The 13488-nt window shown below is 42.5% G+C and overlaps 2 protein-coding genes across 2 annotated transcripts; both read right to left on the reverse strand.

The window, feature by feature from the left end:
* Nucleotides 1–823: 823 nt before the first annotated feature.
* Nucleotides 824–1813, reverse strand: or30bw1 (odorant receptor, family 30, subfamily BW, member 1). Its single transcript, XM_052107573.1, has one exon. The coding sequence runs from the start codon at nucleotides 1811–1813 to the stop codon at nucleotides 824–826; it is 990 nt and encodes a 329-aa protein (XP_051963533.1).
* A 10210-nt stretch (nucleotides 1814–12023) lies between these two features.
* LOC127629487 (olfactory receptor 1F1-like) lies at nucleotides 12024–12959 on the reverse strand. Its single transcript, XM_052106582.1, has one exon. It carries the CDS (start codon nucleotides 12957–12959, stop codon nucleotides 12024–12026), a length of 936 nt encoding a protein of 311 aa, XP_051962542.1.
* Between the last annotated feature and the right edge of the window lie 529 nt (nucleotides 12960–13488).

Here is a 13488-nt window from a genome sequence, read left to right on the forward strand (position 1 = left end):
TTGGCTTCAATATCTCAGAAAAGATTAATCTTTCCCGTAGCGTAAGCTAGCTTACGCAATACGAGAGAACCTCTCGTGAGAGAACATGCACTCCACTATTTTAGCTTCTGCCCCACATCATCGTCATCTGCTTGATAACGTTTCTGTGTCTCATTTTCCTTCTTAATGCATCTAAGTTTTCCTTAGATCTAAAGCAGTATATCATTGGATTGACAACAGGTGGGAGCAGACTGTACCACATAATCAACATAATCCAAATGCAGGTGTTATTGATGCTATCAAATCATACACATAGACAAAACATCTGGGCACATAATACAGAAAGATGATAAGAAGCTGGGTAGTGAGCTGAGAACATTTTATACCGATACAGATAAAATGATGGCAATAAAATAGATATTCTATAAACCAAAGGGCTGTGTTGTGGAAACTACTTTGAAAGCCATAAGTTTTAGTTAAGCTACAGTCAAGCTACACTTTTAGCTACCCTTCCCATGACAAATCTGCTGTTTAAAAAAATTATGCCAAATAATGTCCCTCTAATGAAAGGTTCAATTTCACTTTAATTTAAAGATTTTTAAAGCACAAGTATTGTCAAATTTTGAGGGAATATACAGAGATTTGTGAATTTACTTGCACAAGGTTACTTACAAAATTAAATAATATAGTACATTTCTTATTAGAGTGGTGAACACAGAGTGTACATTCAAATTAAGCATTTATTTGTTGTTGCATATAGCAAAAGATCTCTATTCAAAAATGATCTTGTAATATTACAGTTTTTAGTTCAAGACACATCAATGTTGGACTAGGTTGTTTCTTTTTAACCAAGACCGACTTTGCCTTTAACCATTTGCTTGAATCTTTGAAGTATTGCATTTTTTATCTCTTTAGTCTTAAAGCAGTATATGAACGGGTTGATAACAACAGGTAAGAGAGTGTACAACATTGAAACCAGTATACGGATATCAGTACTATATTCAAAGCCAATAACGTTTGATATATACACAAAAGTTCTAGGTATATAATACAGACATATGATCAGTAACTGTGGGGTGCACGTGTTAAATGCTTTGTATCGTCCCTCAGCACTGGAGATTTTCAAGACAGAAATGATGATTGAGATGTAAGAAAATATGATGAAAGATAAAGGACCCCACAGCACAAACATGGCAATTGATGTACTAATGTTTTTTATGTAAGCTACATCTCCACATGCTAGTTTGGATATAGCAACATAATCACAGTAGCAATGGGCTATGATGTTTGACCCACAGTAAGTCACAGTGAGAACATGGAGAGTGACTCCGAGTAACTGCAGCATATTTGCTGTCCAAATACATGCACATATAATGACAATGATTGAATTTTTAATCAGCGAATTATATCGAAGAGGATTGCATATAGCTATAAATCGATCAAGTGCCATGAATGCCATGAGAAATGAAATTGTAGCCCCTAGAAAATGGACAAAATACATCTGTACAAAGCAGGCATTAAATGATAATATTTTGTCAGCCATCCAGAACTTTGCAATCATTCTTGGGAAGGTTACATTTCCAAGTAGGAGATCTGCTATTGCAAGGTTACAGAAGATAAGATAAGTGGGTTTTTGAATGCTTTTCTCAAACACCACAAAGAGAATGATGAAAATATTTCCAGTTGTAAGCACAAGGTATAGGATGAAAAACAATGTTCCTACAACTCCATAATACTGAGGAGGGAGTCCTGGAAAACCTTGTAGAACAAACTCAGCAACGTTAGCTGTCCTGTTTGGAGATTGATTAGTTCCATCACTGTTGCTTGACCCCATCTGGCAAACAAAAAATTTCAAATAAAGACAAAACACATTTATAAATTCTTGTATAAATAAAATATGTACAAACAGAAGAAGGTAAATGGACAGATACAAATACACATTTAAAGAACTTTGCACTATGATTTTAGTATAGACAAAATAATACTTTTACAACAATATCTTCCAATACAATATTTGGAGTTAAAAATAAGTGTAGGAGCTGAGAATGAAGTAAAGAACAAAACAGTGAAGGAATTAAATTATATTTTTCAAACAAGAATATGAATCTGCAGTACTTGACAAGGTTAGAGTATCCTTCTTTATGTGATTGATTTACAGTTGGCCCTAGCTTTTAAATGCTTTCAGTTGAGCTGTAAACAACTGTGACGTTAGCATAAATTAGTATAGTAGGTGACGGCGGTTCTGCTCGCCACGCACCGAACGGGACTCGAACCGACGTTTTCAGCGTGGGAGGCGGGTGCACTAACAAGGAGGCTAAAGGCTTCAACCTCTAACATCGGTCGGGTGGGTGTGTTGTTTTATATAATTACTGTAGGGGGTGGTAAATGTGTTTTGTTGCATATACAGTGTATGAAGGCACACATCATATGCCACTTCATGTCATGCATACAGCACATCTGCTCATTTTCATGGTTTTGATGCTTTCATGTCTTAGTACAGTGTGGCCATGACTCATGGCTCATCCATATGAATCTTTGAATTTGCAAGTTAATTAAAAGTACCACCTTCTGCTTTGATTACATGTAATTTCATTTCAGCCATTATATTTGCTTTTTCAGTCATTACTGCATGTCTTCATTTTTCACTCTCTTTAGCATTTAGCTCAATAAAAAGTTCACCCAAAAAGGATGCCATCATTTACTCATCCTCATATTGTTCGTGTTGTGTCTTTATGTAGACAAGGAAAGACTAAAAAGATATTCCTTCAGGAAACTTTAACCAAAATGCTCAGAATCAACAGGACAACTAAAACATACATGTGCAGCATTCTCACTCTTCTCTTCTCCTATCTTTACATCACTACCACCAGGAACTGATTGCCATCTAGTGGTGTATTAATGTAAGGACATCACATATTCCACTCTTACTTAAATTAATTCTTTCTGTAGTCAACAATTTCACATGTATGTGAATCATTAAACAGCACATCAAATGAATGCAAAGAAACACCAACAATATGAACATTATATAACAGTACTTCAAATGTACATGAAAGTATTTTTTTTCAAAAGTTCATGTCAATTTCTGTGACTAATAGACATAATCTTTTAACCAAACTGCTCACATCTTTGACGTTTCTCTAGCGCACGAGTATCCGAAGGCACTGAATTTTCAGACAATGGAACATGAGACGGAAGCAAGTTTTCAGCATTGGTGGTCAGTCCATTATCCAGTGCATTAGTCGGCACAGGCGCGAGACATGACGCATGCCACTTCTTTCCATCCTCCAAGATGTAAGTGTAAGGGCCAATTTTTTTCTTAATTTCAACTGGAGGAGTGAATTTTGGATGAGCTTATGGTACGTGTACTAGCTTCTTTATGCACACTTTATCCCCTTTTCGGAAAGAAGAATGACGTTCCCGACACTTATGATCAAAGCGAGATTTCATGACATCCTGCCGTTCTGAAACACGCTTCTGCATTTGTGTATGCTCCTGACAAGAAGGTGGAGGTCTCATAACATTGAGGCGGGTGCGCATTTTCCTTCCGTGGAGTAACTCAAAAGGGGAAACACCTGTCACAGCATGTGGTGTAGCACGGTAAATTTGCAGGATGTCAGTCACTGTTACTTTCCATGGTGCTGATTGTAGAATGGCTGATTGAATCGTACTTTTAAGCACTCTGTGGAAACGTTCAATAGCACCATTTGGGTGATATACCGAAGTACGAATGTGTTTAATGTTTCTCTCATTCAGGATTGCAGCAAACTCTGGCGAAGTGAACTGAGGCCCATTGTCACTTACTAGAGTTGTCGGATTGCCGTGTCTACTGAAGACAGAGGTAAGAAATGAAGTTACCTGTTTTGTTGCCAGAGACGCAGTAAAGGCTACCTCAGTCCATTTACTATAATAGTCGGTGAGTGTCAGAGCATATCGACAGTCCCAAACAGTGGTTTCGAAAGGGCCAACAATGTCTATCGCCAGTTTTTCCCAGGGTGCAGAGGGCAAAGGAACAGGCTGAAGTGGAACAACAGAAGCTTTAGCAGTTTTATCCAAAGAAAGGCATAACTGACAGGCAGTGATTTTGTCTGCCACAAGTGTGTCCATTTTGGGCCAAAAATAAATTTCACGTAGTCGTTGTTTCGTTCTTACAATTCCCTGATGACCCTCATGTGCAATGCGAACCAGTGCCTCACGCAATTCACCAGGCACCACCAGCCGAGAGCCTCTGAACACAAAATCAGTTTGCACACTGAACTCATGCCTTAGTTTGTAGTACGGATGTAGAACATGATCCAAAGCAGCAGAAGATAGAGGCCAACCACGCACAATTTGTGTACGCAGTGCAGAGACTTCAGGACAACAAGCAGAGGCAGCAGCAAATTCATCCTGAGATATGACAGTTGAACTGGTGGACAATGAAGCAACAAACTCAGGTTCTGAAGTAAGAGGCAGGGGCAGGTGAGACAAACAATCTGCAGTGTGGTTTTCAGATCAGCACGGTACTGAACTGTGTAATTAAAACAGAGCAAACGAGCAGCTCACAGAGCTATGCGAATACCAGCTCTATCATTCCCTTTTGTGGTCAGCAGTGTAGTTAATGCTTGATGGTCAGTCCGCAAAGTAAATCTGCGACCCCATAAGTATGTCCTCCACTTCTCTACTGCCCAAACACATGCCAGAGCCTCCTTCTCAACAGTGGAGTATTTCTGTTCAGCTAGGGTGAGCGTTCTGGATGCGAAAGCGACAGTACGTTCTTGACCATCAGTGTATGTTTGTGAAAAGACAGCACCTAATCCGTAATTAGACGCGTCAGTAGAAATGACCACTGGCAGCCCTGGGTCAAATAGTGCAAGAGTAGGACTATGTACAAGTAGCTCTTTGAATTCAGCTAAGCTTTGTTGAGCTTCATCAGACCAGTAAAATCCACTGTCGTCCCTCAGGCATGCACGCAAAGGCGCCACTACTGTAGCGAAATTTGGAATAAACGTATTGTTCCATGAGAGGAGTCCCAGCAGAGAACGTAACTGAACAGCATCTGATGGTGCAGGTGCATTGACTATTGCAGAAAGATGTTCCTGATCCAGCTGAATACCTTGTGCAGTCACTATGTGTCCTAAAAATTTCAAGCTCTGCTTTCTGAATTGACACTTGGACTCATTTAGCATCAATCCAGCATCTTTGATACGTTGCAGCACATCTTTTAGCGCTTGATCATGCTCCTGTTGTGAACGTCCCCAGACGATGATGTCATCTAGGTAATTTGCAACATTCTTAATTCCCTTTAGAATGACAACCATCATTTTCTGAAAAGCAGATGGAGCAGACGCCAAGCCAAAAGGTACCCTACAAAATCTGAAGAGGCCCTCGTGTGTAATGAATGCTGTCAGGTCCCTGCTGTCTTCATGAAGCAGTACCTGATGATATGCACTTTCCAAATCTATAGTCGAAAACACAGTTGCACCTTGCAATAATGTCATCATCTCTTCCATATGTGGCAATGGGTAGCTGTCTAATATAACTGCCTTGTTGGGTCCTCGCAGATCCACACACATGCGGATCCCCCCAGTTTTCTTTTGGACCACAACAATCGGAGAAACCCATTGAGATGAGTCAATTCTTTCGATTACGCCTGCATTCAAGAGTCGATCTAGTTCTGTGGAAACAGCATCTCTCACAGAAAAAAGGTAAGCGATGTAATTTGTGTCTGAAAGGGGATACAGAGTCAGAAATGTTAACCTTGTGTGTAAAATTCTTTACACAACCAAGTGCAGTATGCTGTAATGGAGTAGAGAGGTCACAAACTGAGCAGATTGTGATGGCGGCAACACAGTGTGTCCATCAAATCGGAGCTGGAGTTCTTTAATCAGATCCATGCCTAGCAAAGCTGTGCCATTGTTGATAATGAAGAAGTGTGCAGGGCATGTAAGCCCATATTTAGTTACCATTGCAAGTAAACAGCCTAGTACTGAAATTGGCTCTTGTGAATAAGTAACTAAACGGGCAGTAGGAGCTTGTAACGGCACAGAGCGGAAATGCTGTTCATACAATTGTTTCGGCAGGATGGACACCGATGAACCAGAGTCAACTGTGAGTTGAAGAGACATGGGTGTAGCAGCAGGTGTAGCATTTATGGTCACATCGCACATCAAACGGTCAGTTGCTCCAGGCAGATTAAGAATACAGACCTCTGGTAATTCAACAGAATGTACTGAACGAGTAGGAGCGGAACGACAGACTCGTGCAAAATGTCCAGTCTTATTGCAATTCTTACATTTAGCAGATGCAGCAGGGCAGTTCTGTGCGTTTGCAAGATGTCCAGCTGAGACACAGCAGAAGCATATCCAAGCTGAAGGGGCTGAAGAAGAGGTTTTTGATGAGGTACATGTTTTGAATTTGGCCTTTGGACGCTGTCGTCTGAATGCAGGAGTAGCGTGTATGGCTTGTACTGAAGAAGAATTATTTGTAATCATTGATTTTGTCTGAGCATCAGCAGCCTCTAGCTGTGTGGTGATTGTAATTGCGGTTTCCAATGCAGCAATGTATTGTAATTGCAGTTTCTCAATGCAGCAATGTATTGCACAATTGTTTCATCTGTTCGCTGTATTCGTTTTCTGAATGCATGTCTTTCCACTACCACATTTCTTTTTGGAGTGAAATGCTCTTCCAGAGCTTTAACAGCATCTGCCAGATTGTCACCGGTATTGGGCAAAGTATAAAATAGTCTCTGACCTTCCATTCTGAGGCAATGAAGAAGCAAAGCCCGTTTTCTGGCTTCTGGCGAGGAATCTCCAGTTGCATTTATCACTAACATATAGTTTTGAAACATTTTCATCCATGTGACTAGTGGTATTGTGGGCTCACCGGGACAAGGCAAAAAAGGGCTTGGAAACGGATCACTTACAGATCCCATCCTCAGTAGAAAAACGTCCTTGTCGCCAATTTGTTGTGTCTTTATGTCTTTCAGGAAACTTTAATCAAAATGCTCAGAATCAACAGGACAACAAAAACATGTACATTTGCAGCATTCTCACTATTCTCTTCTACTATTTCTTTACATCACTACCACCAGGAACTGATTGCCATCTAGTGGTGTATTAATGTAATGACATCACAGTTTGAAAACCATTTGACTGACTTTCTTATGTCTAACACACTAAAGAACATTTTAGGCAGAATGTTAGCTTCAGTCACCAGTTACTTTTATCGCTTCATTTTTTTCCATACAATGAAAGTAAATCTCATTCCCAGTCTGTCGCTCGCTTTGACGTTGTGTCGAAGAAACGACATTAGGGGTCTCTCTTGAGAGATTCACGCAGATCTGAACTTGAGAAAAGGCCAATGAGAAATTGGCAGACAGAATTTGCATGTCCCGCCCCCAGACATACGGGTATTAAGGGAGGGAAATGCGTCTGTCCATTCAGAATTTTTCTTCGGAGCCGACAGGATTGAGGATGACCCGGCTGGCGATGGAGGCGATTTGGGGATGGCAGCGGGCTCGGTATTGCCGGGTACATCCCCACGAACCACCCACCCATGACACGCTCATTGACTTCTGCCCGGGCTCGGGGTGACAGCGGCTCGCATCACGGCCAGTCTACTTATCCCCTTGAGCCCCCCAAGCTGGATGATGAGCTCACCGCTGCATCGGAGAGTGTTCTGGCATCTGATGCGGAAGACTCGATTTGGCTGCCACCCTCGGGTCGGCACGCCCTGTCTGAGGCTGATGCCCAGATGGCCGACATGCTTGCCTGGGCTGCCGTCAGTGTGGGGCTGGACTGGAACCCTCCATCCTCCCCACAGCCTTCACGGCTGGATGATTTGTTTCTCGGGTATGGGCAGACAGAATTTGCATGTCCCACCCCCCGGACATACGGGCAAAAAGGGGAGCGGGCCAGCATCTGTCAGACAGATTTTTTCTTTGGAGCCGAGCGGTTGTGCAACAGCAAAGCTAAGCTCACCACGGTTCTACTCACCTCTACTGGTGATAAGCAATGCTGTTGGATCTACGGTGCATTCCAGTGGCTTTCTGAGCCTGGCTGGCCAGAACCATCCGACTCGTCTACGCGATTCAGTTCGCCTGGCTCCCGCCTCATCTCGGTGGTATTCGCTCCATTGCAGGTACGGCGGAAATGCCAGCATAGAGGTTACGGCAAACGTTCCTCTCAAACGGTTCCAGAGGCTCCTGGGGCATATGGCATCCTCGACCGTGGTCGCGCCGTTCAGGTTGATGCATATGAGACCGCTTCAACTCTGGCTTCAGACTCGAGTCCCGAGATGGGCATGGTGCCATGGCACATACCATCTGTTAATCACCCATCTGATTTGGGACCGCTTCGGCAGAGCACAGATAGATCTCTTTGCCTCCCAGGACAACTCCCACTGCCCGCTCTGGTACTCCCTAATGGAGGCCCGTCTCGGCACAGATGCGCTGGCCACACAGCTTGCCCCGGGGGCTGTGCAAGTACACATTTACCCCAGTGAGCCTTGCACTGGTGCTGTGCAAGGTCAGGGAGGATGAGGAACAGGTCACCTTAGTGGCTCCTTACTGACCCACTCAGACTTGGTTCTCGGATCTCACGCTCCTCGTGACAGCACCTCCCTGACAAATGTCCCTGAAGAAGGACCTCCTATCACACCGAAGCCGTGCCCCCCCCTTGTGGGTTCAAGGACACTCTACGAGAAGTGGGGCATCCTCATGGGCACTGGCCCATGGCACCTCTCTAGCATACATCTGCAGAGCAGTGGGCTGGGCAACACCCATCACCCAAAACCTTTGCTAGGTTCTATATCCTCTTGTCCCATGTTTTGTCAGGTCCGAGCCAGTAGAACTCGGTAATACGGAACAGCCGACTGGGTGTTCTGCTTGCACCTTGCGCCCTTTACCAAGTTGATCCAGTGCACCTTCTTTCCCAGGTTAGCCACTAAGCTCTCGCTTCTTGGATGCAATTGCTTCCTAGCCGAATTCAGTGGAGGAATTTTCAGCCAGACCCACCATGAGTCGAGTCCCCCGTGTTGGGCTTGGGCTCCACAGACATAGTTCCCACTTCAGGCAACTCCCTGTGATGTATTTTCTGCTATATGGTTCCCCTGCTGGAAGGACCCGTGTCTCCCTTGGGCAGTCCTTGCTCCCCCCGGTCGCCATGTCTGTAGCAACTCTTCCCTTGTCAGGCAAGATCTACCACCGCACCATGTCCACGGGTGGCTTGACAATCCCCGTGTGTATTAGCCACAAGTTACCTCCCCCAGTCTGGGCAGGTTGTGCTCTCTGCAGGGCCTTTTCCCGCTGAAAGAATAGGAATGAAAAGGATACCTTCCCCAATGCATCTATAGCGTTAAGATAGCCCCAGCCACTTTTAACTCTATGACTAAAAAACATAGAGAGAGAAAATGCGCGGCTGGTCGGCTGGCTCCCATAAAAGTCATGTCGCCTGTTCCCATACGGGTACTGGGAACCTAAGAGTGGTATATGACACCTTTTATTGGGGCGTTGGGGAGGGTTACATGCAGCCGACCCAGCTGCTTCTAGCACACAGCAGCTTGCTTGCACCTGGCTCGGCAGTCACGTAACATGGGTAGTGCATGGCGTTTTGAAGTGTGACCCCTTGTGTCACTACAATTGACACAACGTCGTGTGAGAGACAGAAGGGGAATGTCATGGTTACTGTAGTAACCTCCATTCCCCGTTGGAAGGAATGAGACATTGTGTTCCCCTTGCCACGTCACCATCCCTACCACTGTAATGCGCCGTAACCTTATTCTCGGCTCCTCAGTGAAAACCTGTCTGACAGACGCTCACCCGCTCCCTTTTATACCCGTATGTTCTCAAGTTCATAGGTACATGAGGCTCTCAGAAGAGACCCCTTGTGTCACTACAATCGACACAACATCTCATTCCTTCCATCGGGGAATGGAGGTTACAACAGTAACCATGACGTTTAAACCCTTTACAAAAAAGATCTGTAAAGTTATTTGGATCTTTAAAATACAGTGTCCCGAAAAAGGGACGTTTCTTTTTTTGCTGAATTTATATATATATATATATATATTAATGCTGTCGGAATTAAGGAAAAGTTTGTTTAATGGCAATACATTTTTTAATGCCGTTAACGCATATGTGGCAGGGCGGAGGGCGAGGCCGGGTCGTGATTATACACACCCGGTCCCTTATCAGGCTAATCAAGCCTTCGAGAGGGATAAAGGCCAACTGCGGAGGATTGTGTGGGAGAGAGCGATAGTTTATGGACATATCCGTCGTGTGTGTTTGTCTTTTGTTTGAGTTTGAAATTAAACTATTATTTATATTGAAAAGCCGGTTCTCGCCTCCTCCTTTCCATTGATTGCTTTACACTGGTGCCGAAACCCGGGAAGGAGGAGGGATACGCCGTAGTAGAGTTCTCGCCACTACCGTCCACCCCAACGGAGCAGCCATGGCCATCTGCCGGGGACGAGGAGCCCGCCGCCTGGAAGCGGACGACGGCTGCTGACCGCGAGAGGAGAAGGGGCTCCTAACCGACCGCCTGGAGCAAACTCGAACTTTTAAACATGATAGAAGCAGCAAGAAAGCTGCCATTTTAACACCTGCCTTGCACTGCAAGGCGTGTTACAAAAGTTACGAGCGTGAAGGGAAAATGTGAGCCGAGGTGACCGCCTGTGTTCTGGGACTGATACCTGGTCCTTGAATAACGTATAACGTGCCAGTAAAGGCAGCCGGTGAAGTTTCTGATGCCTCCCTAGGGAGTTGTTTCCCTATGTAGACTACGTAATATGCATTTAGTGAGCGGCGATAATGATTACTGGCTAACGGAAACCCTGCTGTCTAGAAGTTTCTGTCACAGTGTCTCTGTTTGATAGTGCACTAGCCAATGCAGAAGTTGGAGACATTGCTGGAACTCTGCACTTAATCTACACTATCCCACCTGTTTCAATTGTGTCTGGGGTATAAAAGGAATTTTTGATGTATTTTGCACACAGTTGTCAATTATAAATGATAGTGCAGACCAGGGGCGGACTGGGAAGAGAAATTGGCCCGGGATTTTACATCTGGCCCAAAAGTTGTTGGGGGGTCCTTTTCTGCATATCGCTGCCCCATTCGGCATATCACTGCACCATTTTGTCGCAGCCCATTCGGCCCTGTTTCGCGGCCGACCCATCGGGAAAAGTCCCGGTTCTCCTAATGGACAGTCCACTCCTGATGCAGACTTTTTTGCATGAGTGGAGCGAATAATCACATGACCAGAGCTATTTAATTCCACTGTGCTCCTGGAAAGATTATGTCTTTATTACAAAAAGACTTTAAGAGTTAAGACTTTAATACAAAAAGATAACAGACTCTACGCACCTCATGTATGGCATATTTTCATTACCCACTGGACTACTGACTATTACTATTACTCTTAAGTTATAACCACTTGACTCCATCTACTGACAACTATGTATTCTGCTGCTCTTTTAAATTGCACACTGCATATTTATATTGCACTCTTTACCCTGCAGTATTGTATATGTGTATATTTGTATGTATGTGTACTGTGGCATATTGTATTGTATTGTATATTGCATTTAAAGACAGCTGTTCAAACAGAGTGATATGCTTTTTGAACATTTACAGAATTAAATTGTGAGTTTTACATACATTTATGACCTCTAACTACAAACTACATTTAATATAAGTAATTTAGTTATTTTCAAAAATAGTAAAATTTTACTTAATTTTGTTTTTATTATAGAGTAGTTGTATTTTGATTACAACTCACTACAATCTAATACAACTAATTAAACTGTAGTCTACATCTCTGCTCTGTTTCAAAATATCTCTATTTTTATTGGTGAAAAATACTAAATAACAGATAATAAATTACATTTAGCACATTTTATTAAATATTTCATTCAATCAATTTCACAAATATGTAATTCTTTCTGATTGAAAGTGTAACATACAGTGGTATAAGCACATATAGTATATCAACAGTGCATAGTTTACAACATGCACTCTACTGTATTAAAATCATTTTAAATACGTACAATTTTGCTCCAGAGTGTATTCATCTGCATGCCAACTTTTTATCCCTGCATTTCTTCCTTAATTCATCTTTGAAGTCCTTTGTTCTGAAGCAGTATATCATTGGATTGACAACAGGGGGGAGCAGACTGTACCACATAATCAACATAATCCGAATGCCAGGAGTGATTGCAACTGTAACGTCGTACACATAGACAACACATCTTGGGACATAGTACAGGCAAATGATAAGAAGCTGGGGAGTGCAAGTTGAGAATGTCTTATACCGGGCCTGTATGTCAGAGAGTTTGAAAACAGATGTAATGATGGCAATAAAAGAGAGCATAATACAAATCAAAGGGCCCAAGAGAACAAACATGGCACATGAAAATGAAAAAGTATTTTTCTGCCTTACATCTCTACAAGATAATTTCATTATTGAATTTTGGTCACAGTAATTTTGGGTTATTACATTAGCACAGAAGGGCTCATCGAAGGCATTGTAAACAATAACTGACAGCCAAGATATTACTATTGTCCAAATCACTGCACTTGCCATAAAAATAGTCTTGTTTGTAATAAGAGCATAGTATCTTAGTGGGTTGCATACTGCAACAAATCGATCAATGGCCATTAATAACATTAGGAAAGAATTAATACTCCCTAAGTAATGAACAAAAAACATCTGCAAAAAGCAACTATAAAATGATATAGAGCTGCTATTGAACAGGTATTTTGCAATAGTTTTAGGCAACGTGACAGTTCCAAAAGCAAGATCAGACACAGCAAGGTTACAGAAGATTAAATAAGTGGGTTTCTGAAGACATCTCCCAGAAGCAATTAACGAAATAATAAAGATATTTCCTCCTGCCAGTAGCAAGTAAACAAATAACAAAAAGGTTCCTACAGCTCCATAATACTGTGGTTGGAGTCCTGGAAATCCAAGCAGGTAGAATTCAGTGAAATTGGTGTAAGCCATGGCTCTAGGAAGGCTTCACAAAAAAAATTATCTGAACTTGTGTGTACTCACTGAAATGCAAAAATAATATGAAAACAATCCTAAAAGGGTAAAAAAAAAAAATTTATAGCACAAAATATTACAATTGTGTTCTTTTGCATTTGCTGGATTTTAACCACTAAACTGGTGAGGATTTACTTAGTCACCACCGGTATTAATGCATAGCCAAAATAGCACCTGATGCATATAAAAGCTAGAACGAAAGATAGAATGCTCTCCTACACCTTGAGTGTCCATATGACACAGACACACCGAAGTTACAGTTTATCATCTCATCCCAAGACCAAAGACACCGCCCAGATGTTGACATGTTGTTTGGGTATTCTCTTGCTATTACCACATCATGGTGTTTGTTCATGACAGTATTTTGACTTAAACAAGGCATAAGCAACTTTACCCCATTGTCCATACAAAATACATAAAAAATATTTTGCCAGCGTGAAGTAAAAGTGTGAGTGCGAGGTGATCGTCTGTGTTCCGTGACTGATAC

Source organism: Xyrauchen texanus, chromosome 36, assembly GCF_025860055.1.
Source record: "Xyrauchen texanus isolate HMW12.3.18 chromosome 36, RBS_HiC_50CHRs, whole genome shotgun sequence".
NCBI classification, from domain to species: Eukaryota; Metazoa; Chordata; class Actinopteri; order Cypriniformes; family Catostomidae; genus Xyrauchen; species Xyrauchen texanus.

Bases quoted from the DNA above. Each gene is read 5' to 3' on its own strand.
- or30bw1 (XM_052107573.1), bottom strand. From the start codon at position 1,813: ATGGGGTCAAGCAACAGTGATGGAACTAATCAATCTCCAAACAGGACA.
- LOC127629487 (XM_052106582.1), bottom strand. From the start codon at position 12,959: ATGGCTTACACCAATTTCACTGAATTCTACCTGCTTGGATTTCCAGGA.